The sequence below is a fragment of the Arachis hypogaea genome, chromosome 1 (assembly GCF_003086295.3).
Source record: "Arachis hypogaea cultivar Tifrunner chromosome 1, arahy.Tifrunner.gnm2.J5K5, whole genome shotgun sequence".
Lineage (NCBI taxonomy): Eukaryota > Viridiplantae > Streptophyta > Magnoliopsida > Fabales > Fabaceae > Arachis > Arachis hypogaea.
In genome coordinates, this window is record NC_092036.1 from 95,593,955 (window position 1) to 95,613,313 (window position 19,359).

General features: G+C 39.8%; 3 protein-coding genes across 3 annotated transcripts; all 3 read left to right on the forward strand.

Moving 5' to 3' along the window:
- Nucleotides 1–1,011: 1,011 nt before the first annotated feature.
- Nucleotides 1,012–1,613, forward strand: LOC140183730 (uncharacterized). The gene is made up of 2 exons (XM_072232519.1): nucleotides 1,012–1,164; nucleotides 1,269–1,613. The coding sequence occupies exons 1-2, from the start codon at nucleotides 1,012–1,014 to the stop codon at nucleotides 1,611–1,613; spliced, it is 498 nt and encodes a 165-aa protein (XP_072088620.1).
- A 255-nt stretch (nucleotides 1,614–1,868) lies between these two features.
- Nucleotides 1,869–3,584, forward strand: LOC140172821 (uncharacterized). Its single transcript, XM_025750863.3, has 6 exons — nucleotides 1,869–2,020; nucleotides 2,104–2,188; nucleotides 2,304–2,436; nucleotides 2,588–2,745; nucleotides 2,974–3,097; nucleotides 3,180–3,584. Exons 1-5 carry the CDS (start codon nucleotides 2,005–2,007, stop codon nucleotides 2,984–2,986), a joined length of 405 nt encoding a protein of 134 aa, XP_025606648.1. The 5' UTR covers nucleotides 1,869–2,004; the 3' UTR covers nucleotides 2,987–3,097; nucleotides 3,180–3,584.
- A 9,630-nt stretch (nucleotides 3,585–13,214) lies between these two features.
- LOC112777049 (uncharacterized) lies at nucleotides 13,215–14,315 on the forward strand. The gene is made up of 2 exons (XM_025821362.2): nucleotides 13,215–13,502; nucleotides 13,614–14,315. The coding sequence occupies exons 1-2, from the start codon at nucleotides 13,353–13,355 to the stop codon at nucleotides 13,905–13,907; spliced, it is 444 nt and encodes a 147-aa protein (XP_025677147.1). The 5' UTR covers nucleotides 13,215–13,352; the 3' UTR covers nucleotides 13,908–14,315.
- Nucleotides 14,316–19,359: the final 5,044 nt, after the last annotated feature.

Genomic DNA, 19,359 nt, shown 5'->3' on the forward strand with positions numbered 1-19,359 from the left:
GTAAGGGTTTCAATCTTTACAATAATGGTCTTATTCGTGGTCTATGTTAATTTATTTATTATTTTATTATTTATTCATTATTCATTCATTATATCCTCAATTTAAAGTCAACTGTTGTCTAACCAGCGTCAGACGATACCGACCGGAGTCCCGTTTCCATTTTGCTAAATTACACTTGGTCAATGCTGGGATCTTGTGCTCTATAAAGCCTTCTCTTATTTCCATTTCCAACATCTTTGCACACTTACTTGATCTACATTTTTTAATACTGGTTCGTTCTAAGACCTCATTATCTCACATGACATATGTTTATTGTAATTGATATTGTTATTGTTATTGCTACTGCTATATGCACATGTATTCAACTTTTTTCTTTACTTCCTTAGATTTAATCATGAATGTATCACATTTCACATATTTATTCCGTTCATTCTTTGCACTGTGGTGTATTTTTTTTCCATGGCAGTCTGCCGGCTATTTCGATAAATTGGTTTCTATTACTTTGACTTTTCTCGTGCCACATTTTTTGCAACTTGAGCTTTTTGCAATACCCAAGTAATGCACACTCTATCACATCTCTTGACTGTGTATGTGTTTATTCCCAATTTGTACATCGAGCAATTCTTTTTTTTCATCTGACAGTTAGAAACAAAGTCTGCACTGTTGTTATTGTTGGGTTATGGACATGGTGTTGTGATCTCTACATTTCCTTTGCTATGGCACAACACATGTTTAAGAGATTTTCATTGGGATCTTCAGTGGAACCCCCTATGCATTAATGTTAAAATCAGTAGTATATATTATATACTTAATACACTTAATTGGTTTTATATTTATACTTATATTTTCCTTTTGTACTTCCGGCGCAGTTGATGGTGCTTTTTTGTCTTTGTCTTTGTTTATCCTTATGTTTAATTTTTTATTCAATCTCTACAATTTTCTCCAGTTACTTAGCTGCTGCACTCATATTTTCATCTTGTCCTTCTTGGAAGCCCGAATCCAGTGCACCAAATGGATCAGAATTTTGATTCAGTGAAAGACCTTTCTCTCAATTCAGAGAAGAACTGGTGCATTAAAGTGAGAATTTTGCGGATGTGGAAGGTTCCGGCATATGAAAAGAGTTATTCGCAACCTTCAATTGAATTGGTTGTAATTGACAAAGACGTACGTTGCTGCCTTTTGTTGTGTTATTTATGTTATTTCCTTCATAAGTTTCTCATCATCCTGATATCAGTCATGTTTTGAATTTTTTATTGCACCGTTGTCAGGGAACTCGGATCCATTGTTTCATCCGGGCTGTCCATTACCGGCTTTTTGAACCTATCCTTGAGGAGGGAAAGGTGTTTGTTGTGGGCAACTTTGCAATGGACTCAAACACACAGAAATACAGACCCACCAAGCATAGCATGCGGATCATATTTAAGAGGGACACATTGGTCTCTGGTGTTGATGACATGGACATTCCAATTGAATCATTTGATTTCGTGGCAACCAAGGAAATCTTATCATCCGTTAGGGATGACTTACATCTTATAAGTATGCACTCTCATGTTGTCATTGTGCAACTACATCTAGGTCATTTACCTAGCATAACATCTATTTGCCCTTGCTAACTGTCTGATTAATCCAGCTTATCTTGTGGTTTTCTGACATAGATTGTTGGTTTGCTGTCCGCAAAGAGTGAGTTGATTCCTTTTCAAAATAGAAATCGGAAGTCACATTATATGAAAATCGAGCTTGATGATCTGAGGTAAGTTTTTTCATCTCATTATGCATAGACACTTTTATACCTTACCCACGTCGCCATTGAAACTTTCCTCTAGCTGTGTTCTCTAATGACCATAAATCTGCCATGTAAAACCCGATAAAAAATTTACATTTGGACCCAAAAGTGGCAGCGAGCGGCTTTCATGCACCTTGTGGGAAAATTATGTGTCTGATTTGGTTAATTTTCTTGATGCCAACGAGGCCACCAAATTTATAATTGTGCTCCAATTTGCCAAGATGAAGTTCTACAATGGTATATTTAATAGTGCCCCACTATATATGAACCTCTTTATATCTAACCAGTTATTTCTCTAACCATATTTCATTTTATTTCAGGTGTTATGACTATAACCAACACAAACTACACCACAAGACTCATGGTTAATGCTGACCTTGAAGTGGTTAAGAAATTCCGCAAAAGGTTTGTTTCTATAACAAAGACTTTAGTTATTTGTTCACCACTTTTTTTTATATCAACTTTTACCGTTCCTGTTTTGTTTGGGAGATGGTAACGTTGTTAATTTCATTGATGCTAGGCTGATTCGACTTGGTAGCAAGCACAGCACCAGCGTTGAGGTTATTGGCCAGGTAGTGAGGCATTCTCCATCTGAAGATTTTCTCAGCCTTACCCCATATGCCACCATACATCAAATAAAGGAAACTCTTGAGGTGTGTTCATTGGGTGCTTTGAATTCAATAGCTTTTTCGCAACACCAGCTTAAGTACATTCATTCTGGTTACCATCATGAAACAAATAAAAACATGTTTCCTTTTTTCGTGTGATACACCGCTAATTTCATTGAGTAATTTCTGCATCCAGAAATCAACCTTTGTGACATGTGGAACCATCACTGACATTGACAGAGATCATGCATGGTGGTACAAGGCTTGCAGGCATTGCACACAAGGACTGGAGGCACTTACTGACCAATTTTATTGTCCAAAATGCGATGTTTACTCCTCAGTTTTTGCCCCCAGGTTAGTAGTCCCTCATGCGGTGTTGGTTTATTGTTGTGTTAATTCATTAGACTCCGAAACATTAGCCTTTCTTTTTCTTGGCTGTTGGATACGTTTCTTAAATTTGGGGTCGGTTCCATCAAACAGCCCTGTTGCTGTTCTGTGTTTGTTGTTGAATATGGACTGAGTATTCGTTGACGAATTAACATGCCGCTCCCTTTTTTTGTTGCTTTGTATATGTGGATAAAGGTTCTGCATTTAGGTTCGTGTTGGTGACGACTCAGATACCGCAACTTTTGTGCTATTTGAGAATTGTGCGGTAAAGTTCTTAGGACTATCTGCCGCTGAGATCCGCACTAGGCCTCTTGCTAGGGTAATTTGTCCTTACTTTGTTTACTGGAAATTTGTGATATATTTTGCTGCCAACTTAATGGCTTCTTCTCTTCAACAACCAGGGATATGGAAGAGACCATTCCCCAGATAAGCTTAATGCACTGCTTGGGAGAACACTACTATTCAAGTTTACTGGTGCGCGAAATTGTGAACAATACTTTTCACAACTCTCATAATCCCCGGTCATGAACCCCAAAAAAACTTGGTGTTCAATACCATGGCATTACATAACTTCGCACAACTAACCAGCAAGTGCACTGGGTCGTCCAAGTAATAAACCTTACGCGAGTAAGGGTCGATCCCACGGAGATTGTTAGTATGAAGCAAGCTATGGTCATCTTGTAAATCTTAGTCAGGCAAACTCAAATGGATATGGTGATGAACGCATAAAAACATAAAGATAAAGATAGAGGTACTTATGTAATTCATTGGTAGGAACTTCAGATAAGCGCATGAAGATGCCTTCCCTTCCGTCTCTCTGCTTTCCTACTGTCTTCATCCAATCCTTCTTACTCCTTTCCATGGCAAGCTTATGTAGGATTTCACCGTTGTCAGTGGCTACCTCCCATCCTCTCAGTGAAAACGTTCCTATGCTCTGTCACAGCATGGCTAATCATCTGTCGGTTCTCGGTCAGGCCGGAATAGAATCCAGCGATTCTTTTGCGTCTGTCACTAACGCCCCGCCTGCTAGGAGTTTGAAGCACGTCACAGTCATTCAATCATTGAATCCTACTCAGAATACCACAGACAAGGTTAGACCTTCCGGATTCTCTTGAATGCCGCCATCAGTTCTAGCCTATACCACGAAGACTCTGATCTCACGGAATGGTTGGCTCGGTTGTCAGGCGAGCACTCGGTTGTCAGGCGATCAACCTTGCATCGTGCAATCAGGAATCCAAGAGATATTCACCCAATCGAAGGTAGAACGGAGGTGGTTGTCAGTCACACGTTCATAGGTGAGAATGATGATGAGTGTCACGGATCATCACATTCATCAAGTTGAAGAACAAGTGATATCTTAGAACAAGAACAAGCGGAATTGAATGGAAGAACAATAGTAATTGCATTAATACTCGAGGTACAGCAGAGCTCCACACCTTAATCTATGGTGTGTAGAAACTCCACCGTTGAAAATACATAAGAACAGGGTCTAGGCATGGCCGAATGGCCAGCCTCCCAATGATCTAAGAACTAGGTGTCCAAAGATGATTAAAGGATCGAAAATAATCCAAAGATGAAAATACAATAGTAAAAGGTCCTACTTATAGAAAACTAGTAGCCTAGGGTGTACAGAAATGAGTAAATGACATAAAAATCCACTTCCGGGCCCACTTGGTGTGTGCTTGGGCTGAGCAATGAAGCATTTTCGTGTAGAGACTCTTCTTGGAGTTAAACGCCAGCTTTGGTGCCAGTTTGGGCGTTTAACTCCCATTTGGGTGCCAGTTCCGGCGTTTAACGCTGGAAATCTTGAAGGTGACTTTGAACGCCGGTTTGGGCCATCAAATCTTGGACAAAGTATGGACTATCATATATTGCTGGAAAGCCCAGGATGTCTACTTTCCAACGCCGTTGAGAGCGCGCCAATTGGGCTTCTGTAGCTCCAGAAAATCCACTTCGAGTGCAGGGAGGTCAGAATCCAACAGCATCTGCAGTCCTTTTTAGTCTCTGAATCAGATTTTTGCTCAGGTCCCTCAATTTCAGCCAGAAAATACCTGAAATCACAGAAAAACACACAAACTCATAGTAAAGTCCAGAAAAGTGAATTTTAACTAAAAACTAATAAAAATATACTAAAAACTAACTATATCATACCAAAAACATACTAAAAACAATGCCAAAAAGCGTACAAATTATCCGCTCATCACAACACCAAACTTAAATTGTTGCTTGTCCTCAAGCAACTGAAAATCAAATAAGATAAAAAGAAGAGAATATGCAATGAATCCCAAAAACATCTGTGAAGATCAGTATTAATTAGATGAGCGGGGCTTTTAGCTTTTTGCCTCTGAATAGTTTTGGCATCTCATTCTATCCTTTGAAATTCAGAATGATTGGCTTCTTTAGGAACTCAGAATCCAGATAGTGTTATTGATTCTCCTAGTAGAGTATGATGATTCTTGAACATAGCTACTTATTGAGTCTTGGCTGTGGCCCAAAGCACTCTGTCTTCCAGTATTACCACCGGATACATACATGCCACAGACACATAATTGGGTGAACCTTTTCAGATTGTGACTCAGCTTTGCTAAAGTCCCCAATTAGAGGTGTCCAAGGTTCTTAAGCACACTCTTTTTGCCTTGGATCACAACTTTATTTCTTTCTTTCTTCTCTCTTTTTTTTCGTTTTCTTTTTTTTTTTTTTGAGTAGAAATGCTTTTTCTTGCTTCAAGAATCATTTTATTGATTTTTCAGATCCTCAGTAACATGTCTCCTTTTTCATCATTCTTTCAAGAGCCAACATTCATGAACCACAAATTCAAGATACATATGCACTGTTTAGGCATACATTCAGAAAACAAAAATATTGCCACCACATCAAAATAATTAAACTGTTATAAAATTCAAAATTCATGCAATTCTTTCCTTTTCAATTAAGCACGTTTTTATTCAAAAAAGGTGATGGATTCATAGGACATTCATAACTTTAAGGCATAGACACTAAGACACTAATGATCACAAGACACAAACATGGATAAACATAAGCACAAAAAAAATTCAAAAAACAGAAGAATAAAGAACAAGGAAATCAAGGAACGGGTCCACCTTAGTGATGGCGGCTCTTTCTTCCTCTTGAAGATCCTATGGAGTGCTTGAGCTCCTCAATGTCTCTTCCTTGTCTTTGTTGCTCCTCCCTCATGATTCTTTGATCTTCTCTAATTTCATGGAGGATGATGGAGTGTTCTTGGTGCTCCACCCTTAGTTGTCCCATGTTGGAACTCAATTCTCCTAGGGAGGTGTTTAGTTGCTCCCAATAGTTTTGTGGAGGAAAGTGCATCCCTTGAGGAATCTCAGGGATCTCATGATGAGTGGGGTCTCTTGTGTGCTCCATCCTCTTCTTAGTGATGGGCTTGTCCTCATCAATAGGGATGTCTCCCTCTATGTCAACTCCAACCGAATAACAGAGGTGACAAATGAGATGAGGAAAGGCTAACCTTGCCAAGGTAGAGGACTTGTCCGCCACCTTATAGAGTTCTTGGGCTATAACCTCATGAACTTCTATTTCTTCTCCAATCATGATGCTATGGATCATGATAGCCCGGTCTATGGTAACTTCGGACCGGTTGCTAGTGGGAATGATTGAGCGTTGTATAAACTCTAACCATCCTCTAGCCACGGGTTTGAGGTCATGCCTTCTCAATTGAACCGGCTTTCCTCTTGAATCTCTCTTCCATTGGGCGCCCTCTTCACATATGACTGTGAGGACTTGGTCCAACCTTTGATCAAAGTTGACCCTTCTAGTGTAAGGATGTTCATCTCCTTGCATCATAGGCAAGTTGAATGCCAACCTTACACTTTCCGGACTAAAATCCAAGTATTTCCCCCGAACCATAGTAAGATAATTCTTTGGATTCGGGTTCACACTTTGGTCATGGTTCTTGGTGATCCATGCATTGGCATAGAACTCTTGAACCATCAAGATTCCGACTTGTTGAATGGGGTTGGTAAGAACTTCCCAACCTCTTCTTCGGATCTCATGTCGGATCTCCGGATATTCACCCTTTTTGAGTGAAAAAGGGACCTCAGGGATCACCTTCTTCAAGGCCACAACTTCATAGAAGTGGTCTTGATGCACCTTGAGATGAATCTTTCCATCTCCCATGACTCGGAGGTGGAAGCTTTTGCCTTCCCTTTCCTCTTTCTAGAGGTTTCTCCGGCCTTGGATGCCATAAATGGTTATGGAAAAACAAAAAGCAATGCTTTTACCACACCAAACTTAAAAGGTTTGCTCGTCCTCGAGCAAAAGAAGAAAGAAGAGAGGAGAAGAAGAAGAAATGAGGGGAAAGGGAATGGCTCTTGTTTTCGGCCAAGAAAGGGAGAAGTGGTGTGTATGTTGTGTGAAAATGAAGGGGTGAAGGAGGGTATATATAGGAGAGGGGGAAGGGTAGGGTTCGGCCATTTAAGGGTGGGTTTGGGTGGGAAAGTGGTTTGAATTTGAATGGTGAGGTAGGTGGGGTTTTATGAAGGATGGATGTGAGTGGTGAAGAGAAAGATGGGATTTGATAGGTGAAGGGTTTTGGGGGAAGAGGTGTTGAGGTGATTGGTGAATGGGTGAAGAAGAGAGAGAGAGTGGTAGGGTAGGTGGGGATCCTGTGGGGTCCACAGATCCTGAGGTGTCAAGGAAAAGTCATCCCTGCACCAAATGGCAAGAAAAAACACGTTTTTAGCCATTTCTGGTGTTAAACGCCGGGCTGGTGCCCATTTCTGGCGTTTAACGCCAGCATCTTGCCCTTTTCTGGCGTTTAACGCCAGTCTGGTGCCCCTTTCTGGCATTAAACGCCCAGAATGGTGCCAGACTGGGCGTTAAACGCCCAACAGCTAACCTCACTGGCGTTTAAACGCCAGTGGGTGCGTCCTCCAGGGTGTGCTGTTTTTCTTCCTGTTTTTCATTCTGTTTTTGCTTTTTTTCATTAATTTTGTGACTTCTCATGACCATCAACCTACAAAAAAAAGATAAAATAACAAAGGAAAATAGTTAATTATAAAACATTGGGTTGCCTCCCAACAAGCGCTTCTTTAATGTCATTAGCTTGACAGAGGACTCTCATGGACCCTCAGAAATGCTCAGAGCTATGTTGGAACCTCCCAACACCAAACTTAGAGTTTGAATGTGGGGGTTCAACACCAAACTTAGAGTTTGGTTGTGGCCTCCCAACACCAAACTTAGAGTTTGACTTTGGGGGCTCTGTTTGGCTCTGTTTTGAGAGAAGCTCTTCATGCTTCCTCTCCATGATGACAGAGGGATATCCTTGGGACTTAAACACCAAGGATTCTTCATTCACTTGAATGATCAACTCTCCTCTATCAACATCAATCACAGCCCTTGCTGTGGCTAGGAAGGGTCTACCAAGGATGATGGATTCATCCATGCACTTCCCAGTCTCAAGGACTATGAAATCAGTAGGGATGTAATGGTCTTCAACTTTAACCAGAACATCCTCTACAAGTCTATGGGCTTGTTTTCTTGAATTGTCTGCCATCTCTAGTGAGATTTTTGCAGCTTGCACCTCAGAGATCCCTAACTTCTCCATTACAGAGAGAGGCATGAGGTTTACACTTGACCCTAAGTCACACAAGGCCTTTTTGAAGGTCACGGTGCCTATGGTACAAGGTATTAAAAACTTCCCAGGATCCTGTCTCTTTTGAGGCAGTTTTTGCCTAGACAAGTCATCCAGTTCTTTGGTGAGCAAAGGTGGTTCATCCTCCCAAGTCTCATTTCCAAATAACTTGTCATTTAGCTTCATGATTGCTCCAAGGTATTTAGCAACTTGCTCTTCAGTGACATACTCATCCTCTTCAGAGGAAGAATACTCATCAGAGCTCATGAATGGCAGAAGTAAGTCCAATGGAATCTCTATGGTCTCATTTTGAGCCTCAGATTCCCATGGTTCCTTATTGGGGAACTCATTGGAGGCCAGTGGACGTCCAGTGAGGCCTTCCTCAGTGGCGTTCACTGCCTCTTCTTCCTCCCAAAATTTGGCCATGTTGATGGCCTTGCACTCTCCTTTTGGATTTTCTTCTGTATTGCTTGGGAGAGTACTAGGAGAGAGTTCAGTAATTTTCTTGCTCAGCTGACCCACTTGTCCTTCCAAATTTCTGATGGAGGACCTTGTTTCAGTCATGAAACTTTGAGTGGTTTTGATTAGATCAGAGACCATGGTTGCTAAGTCAGAGTTATTCTGCTTAGAACTCTCTGTCTGTTGCTGAGAAGATGATGGAAAAGGCTTGCTATTGCTAAACCTGTTTCTTCCACCATTATTATTGTTGAAACCTTGTTGAGGTCTCTGTTGATCCTTCCATGAAATATTTGGATGATTCCTCCATGAAGGATTATAGGTGTTTCCATAGGGTTCTCCCATGTAATTCACCTCTTCCATTGAAGGGTTCTCAGGATCATAAGCTTCTTCCTCACATGAAGCTTCCTTAGTACTGCTTGGTGCATTTTGCATTCCAGACAGACTTTGAGAAATCATATTGACTTGTTGAGTCAATATTTTGTTCTGAGCCAATATGGCATTCAGAGTGTCAATCTCAAGAACTCCTTTCTTCTGACTAGTCCCATTGTTCACAGGATTTCTTTCAGAAGTGTACATGAATTGGTTATTTGCAACCATTTCAATCAGTTCTTGAGCTTCAGTAGGCGTCTTCTTCAGATGAAGAGATCCTCCAGCAGAGCTATCCAAAGACATCTTGGATAGTTCAAAGAGACCATCATAGAAAATACCTATGATGCTCCATTCAGAAAGCATATCAGAGGGATACTTTCTGATTAATTGTTTGTATCTTTCCCAAGCTTCATAGAGGGATTCTCCTTCCTTCTGTCTGAAGGTTTGTACTTCCACTCTAAGCTTACTCAATTTTTGAGGTGGAAAGAACTTTGCCAAGAAGGCATTGACTAGCTTTTCCCAAGAGTCCAGGCTTTCTTTAGGTTGAGAGTCCAACCATGTTCTAGCTCTGTCTCTTACAGCAAAAGGGAATAGCATAAGTCTGTAGACCTCAGGGTCAACCCCATTAGTCTTGACAGTGTCACAGATTTGCAAGAACTCAGCTAAAAACTGATGAGGATCTTCCACTGGAAGTCCATGGAATTTGCAATTCTGTTGCATTAGAGAAACTAATTGAGGCTTAAGCTCAAAGTTGTTTGCTCCAATGGCAGGGATAGAGATGCTTCTCCCATAGAAGTCGGGAGTAGGTGCAGTAAAGTCACCCAGCACCTTCCTTGCATTGTTGGCATTGTTGTTGTTTTCGGCTGCCATGAGTTCTTCTTCTTTGAAGAATTCGGTCAGGTCCTCTAAAGAGAGTTGTGCTTTGGCTTCTCGTAGCTTTCTCTTCAAGGTCCTTTCAGGTTCAGGATCAGCCTCAACAAGAATGCTTTTGTCTTTGCTCCTGCTCATAAGAAAGAGAAGAGAACAAGAAATGTGGAATCCTCTATGTCACAGTATAGAGATTCCTTGAAGTGTCAGAGGAAAAGAAGAGTAGAAGACAGAAGTAGAAAATTCGAACTTATCAAAGAAGATGGAGTTCGAATTTTGCATTAAGGAATAGTGTTAGTCCATAAATAGAAGGATGTGAGAAGGAGGGAAGTAATTTTCGAAAATTAAGTAAAAGATTTTGAAAACATTTTGAAAAACTTTAATTGATTTTCGAAAACCAAGATTGAGAAAGAAGTAAAGTGATTTTTGAAAAAGATTTTGAAATTAGAAATTAAAAAGATTTGATTGAAAACTATTTTGAAAAAGATATGATTGAGAAGATATGATTGATTTTAAAAAGATGTGATTGAGAAGATATGATTTGAAAAATATTTTAAAAGATTTGATTTTGAAAATTAATGACTTGGCTATCAAGAAAAGATATGATTCAAACATTAAACCTTTCTCAACAGAAAAGGCAACATACTTGAAATGTTGAATCAAATCATTAATTGATAGCAAGTATCTTTGAAAAAGGAAAGAAATTGATTTTGAAAGCCTATGATTGAAAAGATATGATTTGAAAAAGATTTGATTTTGAAAAACTTCGAAAACCTAAAAAAAATTGCATAAAAAAAACAGAATCTTCCCTCTTGTGCCATCCTGGCGTTAAACGCCCAGAATGGTGCACATTCTGGCATTTAACGCCCAAAAATCTACCCTTTTGGGCGTTAAACGCCCAGCCAGGTACCCTGGCTGGCGTTTAAACGCCAGTCTGTCTTCCTTATTGGGTGTTTTGAACGCCCAGCTTTTTCTGTGTAATTCCTCTGCAGTATGTTCTGAATCTTCAATTCTCTGTATTATTGACTTGAAAGGACACAAATTAAAAATATTTTTGGATTTTTAATAATGAAGAATAATCAAAATGCAACTAAAATCAAATAACAATGCATGCAAGACACCAAAGGAGAATTCCAGGAATCATGCAATGTTAGTCTAAAGCTTCAGTCTAAAGGAATTAGACATGGTCAGCCAAGCTTTAGCAGAACATTGCATTCAAGAGCTAAATTGATGAAGATCAATCAGCTTTGGTGATGATAAGAACATCACCTTGAAACACTAGAATTCATTCTTAAGAACTCTGAAGAAAAAAAAAATACCTAATCTAAGCAACAAGATGAACCGTCAGTTGTCCAAACTGAACAATCCCCGGCAACGGCGCCAAAAACTTGGTGTTGTTGCCGGATCTTGGCACTGATGTTACCGGACCAAAAGCTTGCTCAAAACTTGAACAATCCCCGGCAACGGCGCCAAAAACTTGGTGCTGTTGCCGGATCTTGGCACTGATGTTACCGGACCAAAAGCTTGCTCAAAACTTGAACAATCCCCGGCAACGGCGCCAAAAACTTGGTGCGCGAAATTGTGAACAATACTTTTCACAACTCTCATAATCCCCGGTCATGAACCCCAAAAAAACTTGGTGTTCAATACCATGGCATTACACAACTTCGCACAACTAACCAGCAAGTGCACTGGGTTGTCCAAGTAATAAACCTTACGCGAGTAAGGGTCGATCCCACGGAGATTGTTAGTATGAAGCAAGCTATGGTCATCTTGTAAATCTTAGTCAGGCAAACTCAAATGGATATGGTGATGAACGCATAAAAACATAAAGATAAAGATAGAGGTACTTATGTAATTCATTGGTAGGAACTTCAGATAAGCGCATGAAGATGCCTTCCCTTCCGTCTCTCTGCTTTCCTACTGTCTTCATCCAATCCTTCTTACTCCTTTCCATGGCAAGCTTATGTAGGGTTTCACCGTTGTCAGTGGCTACCTCTCATCCTCTCAGTGAAAACGTTCCTATGCTCTGTCACAGCATGGCTAATCATCTGTCGGTTCTCGGTCAGGCCGGAATAGAATCCAGCGATTCTTTTGCGTCTGTCACTAACGCCCCGCCTGCTAGGAGTTTGAAGCACGTCACAGTCATTCAATCATTGAATCCTACTCAGAATACCACAGACAAGGTTAGACCTTCCGGATTCTCTTGAATGCCGCCATCAGTTCTAGCCTATACCACAAAGACTCTGATCTCACGGAATGGTTAGCTCGGTTGTCAGGCGAGCACTCGGTTGTCAGGCGATCAACCATGCATCGTGCAATCAGGAATCCAAGAGATATTCACCCAATCGAAGGTAGAACGGAGGTGGTTGTCAGTCACACGTTCATAGGTGAGAATGATGATGAGTGTCACGGATCATCACATTCATCAAGTTGAAGAACAAGTGATATCTTAGAACAAGAACAAGCGGAATTGAATGGAAGAACAATAGTAATTGCATTAATACTCGAGGTACAGCAGAGCTCCACACCTTAATCTATGGTGTGTAGAAACTCCACCGTTGAAAATACATAAGAACAGGGTCTAGGCATGGCCGAATGGCCAGCCTCCCAATGATCTAAGAACTAGGTGTCCAAAGATGATCATAGGATCGAAAATAATCCAAAGATGAAAATACAATAGTAAAAGGTCCTACTTATAGAAAACTAGTAGCCTAGGGTGTACAGAAATGAGTAAATGACATAAAAATCTACTTCCGGGCCCACTTGGTGTGTGCTTGGGCTGAGCAATGAAGCATTTTCGTGTAGAGACTCTTCTTGGAGTTAAACGCCAGCTTTGGTGCCAGTTTGGGCGTTTAACTCCCATTTGGGTGCCAGTTCCGGCGTTTAACGCTGGAAATCTTGAAGGTGACTTTGAACGCCGGTTTGGGCCATCAAATCTTGGGCAAAGTATAAACTATCATATATTGCTGGAAAGCCCAGGATGTCTACTTTCCAACGCCGTTGAGATCGCGCCAATTGGGCTTCTGTAGCTCCAGAAAATCCACTTCGAGTGCAGGGAGGTCAGAATCCAACAGCATCTGCAGTCCTTTTTAGTCTCTGAATCAGATTTTTGCTCAGGTCCCTCAATTTCAGCCAGAAAATACCTGAAATCACAGAAAAACACACAAACTCATAGTAAAGTCCAGAAAAGTGAATTTTAACTAAAAACTAATAAAAATATACTAAAAACTAACTATATCATACCAAAAACATACTAAAAACAATGCCAAAAAGCGTACAAATTATCCGCTCATCACTTACTGTTAGGCATGATAGCTTAAATAAATTTCAGCCGTGCGTGATTACCGTCTCAAGGATATGTTCTGACCCAGAGATTATCTCCTCCCTTGCTTTAGACAAGAACATTAAATTGGTATGTATCGTTGAGTGCTACATACAGGTCTTTCAATTACCATTGCCTATTTAAAAGTTGTTGCTTTTTGTATTCCTTAATGCTTTACTATCTCAACATCATCTGTTCCAGGATGCGCTTCAGAAGTTGACCACGGCTGCTGACCTTCGAAGCGGTGACTTGGATGGGGCTGGGAGCATACTCGGCGTCCCTGGTTTCACCACGACTCCAAGTCCCAGGTCCGCTGCTGCTCCTGGTGACGGTGCTGCCCACATGATTACACGTACTCCTGTTAAGCGGGTTTGCATTAGATCCGGTGACGACTGCTCCTCCCGTGCCACACCATCTGCCTCCAAGAGTCTTCTCCCTGCGTTTGAGAGCTGCATCCCAGGGAATGCCACCGACCCTGATGCAGGGGACATATGAGACCCTCATTCTTCTGTTCCAGAGCGTCTAAAATAGAAACCGCAAAACCCGAACTGCTTAGTGTTTAATAAACCGCTTTGAATCTTGTGTTATATCAACATGATATCAACTTAATTCTAAGTGTTGCATTCCAATTTGGTTTTTTTTCCCTCCATCACATTAGCAAAGTAGCTTAGACGTTGACATGCTGGATCCTTTGTGACATTGTCATCAATGTGGTTTACTTTTGGTCGATCATGGTTTTATATATAATGGAAGATCTCGGCTAGGTTACTCGCCTCGTCTCAAGGCTGCTGTCGCGCTTTGCCGCTTCCTTTGGTTTATTGGTTGTTGTCTTTATGCTTCCATTAGGAATTGTAATGCCGTTCATGTTTCATGTTACCACTGTGCTTGGCAATCATAATCTTATTGGTGTGTTTAACATGTTAAGGCTTTTGTCTTTTTCCTTCACCACCTCATTCTATCCACTCATATTATTGCAACATGCTCATTTTGTGTCATTAAATTTGGAATAACACATGCTGGGTATGCTTATTGGCACTGCTTTATTGTGCATTTGTGGGAACGGGTGTGTCTTTCAACTGGGTTTGCTAAGTAATTTGCCTTTACTTTCTGCTGTGTTAGAAAACAAGGGGGTGGCTTAAATAGACTGCCACACACCAATAAATTCACCTGTCTTGAATTAGTGGATGATCTTTGAATAGAACCTCCATTTATTCCAATATTGTTTATGCACACTGTATGCCTCCACGTGGGAGGATTGTTACCATTATTCATCCTTCCATGGGTTAACTAGAAAAAGATGTTTTAACTTCTATTTATGCCAACATAAACAACCCTTGCTTATGGAGTAGCATACAAATGGTGATCGAGGACTTAAAAAACAATAAAAAAAATACATTTACCCAAATGCACCAACGAACTCTGCATGCATTAGTACTTCGTATTCTCCCCGAACATTGCAGCTTTCACGCTATTGCTTTTGAGCCTATATTATGAGTTCCAATGGCGGTATCGGATATTAACTTAAACCATATTGCTTGACTTCTTCTATCTTCTACAATATGTTTGTGTACTTATAACATTACCCCTAAATCTATTATGGTGAATAATTGATAATTATTACTTTATTTTTGGTATTAATTGGTTTAATACATTGTTATAATACAGATTTACATTTAAACATTTTATATATATTAGATTAATAATCTATGGAATTATGAGTTTCTTTACTATTGATAAAATGCACTAAAACAAAAATAATTACGAAATTTGTATCGTTTTTTATTAGGCCATTAAAATTATTAAATTATTGTTCATTTTTAATAATAAATTTGCTCCCTCTTTTAAATATAAAATTCTTGAATATACCTTTTTATCTTTATTTTTAAATATCAAATTTCGCCTGTTATTTTCTTTTCTTCTATTTTCTTTTCTATTTCTAAACAAAGTATAAAAACCTCTCTTATTCATTTTATATTTCTAACGTCTCATTCCTCCATAGACCAGAGCTTTTTATTTGCCTTCTCTATGTTCCTAGCCAAATTTTCTTTAGTTTCAGGGTTCTTTTTATACAGTTTTGTTTGTAGGAGTCTTAAAAATCTTTTCTTCCTATTTTTTCTAAAAATTAACTTCACCATCCTATTCATTTAACACTCCTTGAATAAAAAGAACCCATAAAAGCAAATTATGTTTGACTAATTAAAATAAAGTGAACATTACTTCTCTTTTGTTTTTTATTATGACAATGTTGTTCATAAATAAACATTATCTAAATATTTTCCTTTCTGATGTGGTCTATTATACTTAATGGTCAATGACTATTCAAATGATTGAACACATGTGCCTTCCATAGTCCAACTTTGACATTATTCATGATAGGCCTACGCTGTTCTTCCTCCATATCCCCAACTCTTTGTAGACTTCTTCCATTGTGTGTGGACTTTCCTCTCTTGCCTACCGGGATCTTATTTTGAACTTGTATGCAAATAGTTTGTGTTCTGACCTGTTGACACCGGAATATAGCTCGTTCTCCGGAAAAGGTCAGCAAACTCCTTATGATCGAAACACGAAACACGGCAGTTGGAACCGAGGTGGTGGGTACCTGCAAAGGTCCTCCGACGCTCAAGTCAATAAGAGAGTTTTTGAGTATAAGCTTTTATTTTGAAAAGATGGAATACCTGTTTGGCCTCTGCTCTCCGCCTTATATCTGGTTGGTCGTAAGTGACCGTTTTTTAGGTAACGTCCGAGCATTAATCCATATATCCGACGTTATAAGAAGAACGTGAATGCTGATTTAATTATAATAGTCGGTTATAATTGTAAATGGTACGTTGCCGAGCTATAACTCGTAACCGACTTTTACCTGTTCATATCACAGCCCCCAATCTTGGCCTGATCTGAGGAGAACAGGTTGAGCTTATTATTGATTAGCGAGTTATAGCTCGGTATACTCAGCCCCCAGGTCAACGTGGCGTATCAGATTTCTACCTTGGCATATGAGAAGTTTTTTTTTTGAAATAAATTCGTAGCACTTTGCTTTATTGGTCATTGTGTTAATTTAATATTTTGTCTGCTTCAACTTCCAACGTTAATCTTGGACCGTTGAAGTGACTTTAGTATGTGTGGACGGAATTTAATTTTGGAACTGAAAAGTTAATTAAATTGGTACTTGAGTTTGAAGCTTTCATAAACACTGCGTTTAAGTTTGGGGGCAGAAGCTTTTAAGTGAGAATGAGTAGAAGAGGTTAGTGCAGTTTCTTCATCTACTTCTATTCTTGGTAATTTGTTTTGTCATATTTGTTAAAAATGAGTGAAAAGAAGAAAAATGTATTACCCCCAATTGAAAATGCTGAGAAATATGATTGGGTTGACAATGATGTTCACATACGCGCTTCATTATTTTCTGATATTGAGAGTGTGAAGCGGATAAATATGGGTAGGGTAATGAGGGCTGGGTTTCATATAGAGCTGCTGCCATGCAGCCGGTCGGATCGTGTTTTCCATAGACAAGATGGTTTTGAATATTTTTATGTTTATAGTTGCATGATTGAGGAACTAAGAGTTAAACTTCCGTTTTCTGTTTTTGAGTGTAGTGTGATGAAACAATTGAATTGTGCTCCATCCCAAATTCATCCGAATGGGTGGGCTTTTATCAGATGTTTTGAAGCTTTGATGGATTTTCTTGAAATTAAACCAGATTTAGAGCTGTTCTTTTCTCTGTTCCAAGCTAAAGGGGTATGGAAGGGTTTATGGATTAACTTAAACAGTACCCCTGGATTTTCTATTTTCAAACTTTATAAATCGTCGTTCAAGGATTTCAAAGAAATGTTTTTGAAAGTTAAATCAGTAAATGAAGAGTTTCCATTTTACCTTGACGAAAATTTGGGGGAAAAATTTTTGCTTTACTGGTGTTGCCATCCGCAGCATATTCTGGGTCCCGACCTTATCAATAGTCGCAATGAATGTATAATCTCATTTTTGATTGAGATGGTTGACGAAGGGGGACTGATATCTGTGTCTGACCTGCTACCGTGGGAGGAAAATAAAGCCGTAGTATTAGAGTATTTTGGTGAGAGAATTTGGAGGTTACCTTTCCTCAAAATTATTTTTAACTGTTTAGGTTTTACTGACTTCTTTCCTTATGAATGTTGCAGCTGGTAACTTCCCTATAGTGACTGCTTCTAGTTTGAGATCCCGATTCAAAAGCAAAAATTTTGAGGGATCTTCATCAAATGCCGAGAAGGCGGATGGTGGGGCTGAGGTAGATCAGCCCCCACCGAAAAAGAAGGGTATCGTTTTCAAAAAAAGAAAGTCGGATGTAGTCGTTGAAAATGAGGGGCCAGTTGAAGAGGAAAAATTGCAACTTGATGACTTGCCGAATTTTATTGTAAGGCAAGAGAAATTACATTCGTTTGAGGAGGAGGAAGAAAATTCCTCGATATGGAGCAAGAAATTTCCCTTTAGTGTCGTTGCAGATGAAATTGTGCAGTCTGAGGTAGATAGAAATCGGGTGGAAGCAGTTGGGGATCTAGGCGTTGATCAGTACCTACAGGTAGTGTGTTTTTTGAAATTCATGATGGTTCGTGTGTTTCTTTGTGCTGTTTCTTCTATCATGATGGTGGTTTTATGCTTTCAGGTCTTAGGATTTCGATTGGCCAGTATTGGCCGTAGTCAAGAGAAGAAACACAAGAAGGGATTATCCGAGGCTTCGAAGATTGTTAAGTTAAAGGAAAAATTGGTGCTGAGTGATGCTAGTGCTAAGGATTTGAAGAAGAAGTTATCTGAGACTGAGACCGAACTTAAAGTTGAAAAGGAGTGTCATGAAAGAATTTCTGCATTATTGAAAGAAAATGAAAATGATATTTCGAGCATAAATGAGCGACTCACCGAGTTATCTGCCAAGATGAAAAAATTTGAAGAAAATAAGCAAGGTGATATTTTAGATGCTTTTGCGGAAGGCTTCGAGCGAGCTGTTAATCAGGCAAAGTTCCTTGTTCCCGGCGGAGATTTCGGCGCCATGGATCCTGCTAAAGTAATTCAAGGTGGTAAACTCGTGGACGATGAGGAAGTTGTTGAGGAAGGAGATGATAACCTTGCCGACTAATTTGTTTAGGAGTTTATCTTTTGGAAAGTTTCTGTGTATTTTGCTGGATGTATTTCCATGTTTTGATTTGTGAAGTTCAGTATTTCGGTTATAAACTGGTAGATTAGGCTTTGTTGTTGCCTAATCAGTTTTTTTATGTGGCCGTTTTGAGGCTCGACGACTGTAATATTTGCGCATTCGTATGATAATGCGACTTACTGTTTTATTAGTTATTCCCTTTTATAGGAATATTACATTTGGGCAATGGCATAAAAAATATATAACAGAAAATTAATGTTATTAAAAATGATACCTGTACAAGTTTGTTTCAGGTGAACCAGCCTCATTAAAACCCCCCATGAGGAAAAAACCCTTTTTGGGAAAAAAAATTCTCAAGGTGGGAAAAAGAGTACTGGTATACTGCTTATTGTTAACTGTAATATTGCTTCAAAGAATTGATGTTCCACGTGTTGGGAATTTGTGTGCCATCTAGCTGTTCCAACTTATATGCTCCTCGGCCCAGTACCTCAGAAACTCGATACGGGCCGTCCCAAGCTGCGGCGAGCTTCCCATGAGAAGGAGGTCGGTGAGCTTGTTCAGTCTTCCGAAGTACTAGGTCTCCGCTGTTGAATGCTCTTGGAACTACTTTCCGAGCATATCGTCGGCCCACCTGTTGTTGCAAGGCTCTGTGCCGAATTGCTGCTGTTTCCCTAATTTCTTCAATTAAGTCAAGCTCTGCTTGCCAGGCTTTGTCATGATCTTCGGCTAATGTACGTATAGAGCCTTGGGACACCTCCATTGGAATCATTGCTTCGGATCCGTAGACCAACCTGAACGGAGTTTCCTTGGTCGTTGAGTGGATTGTTG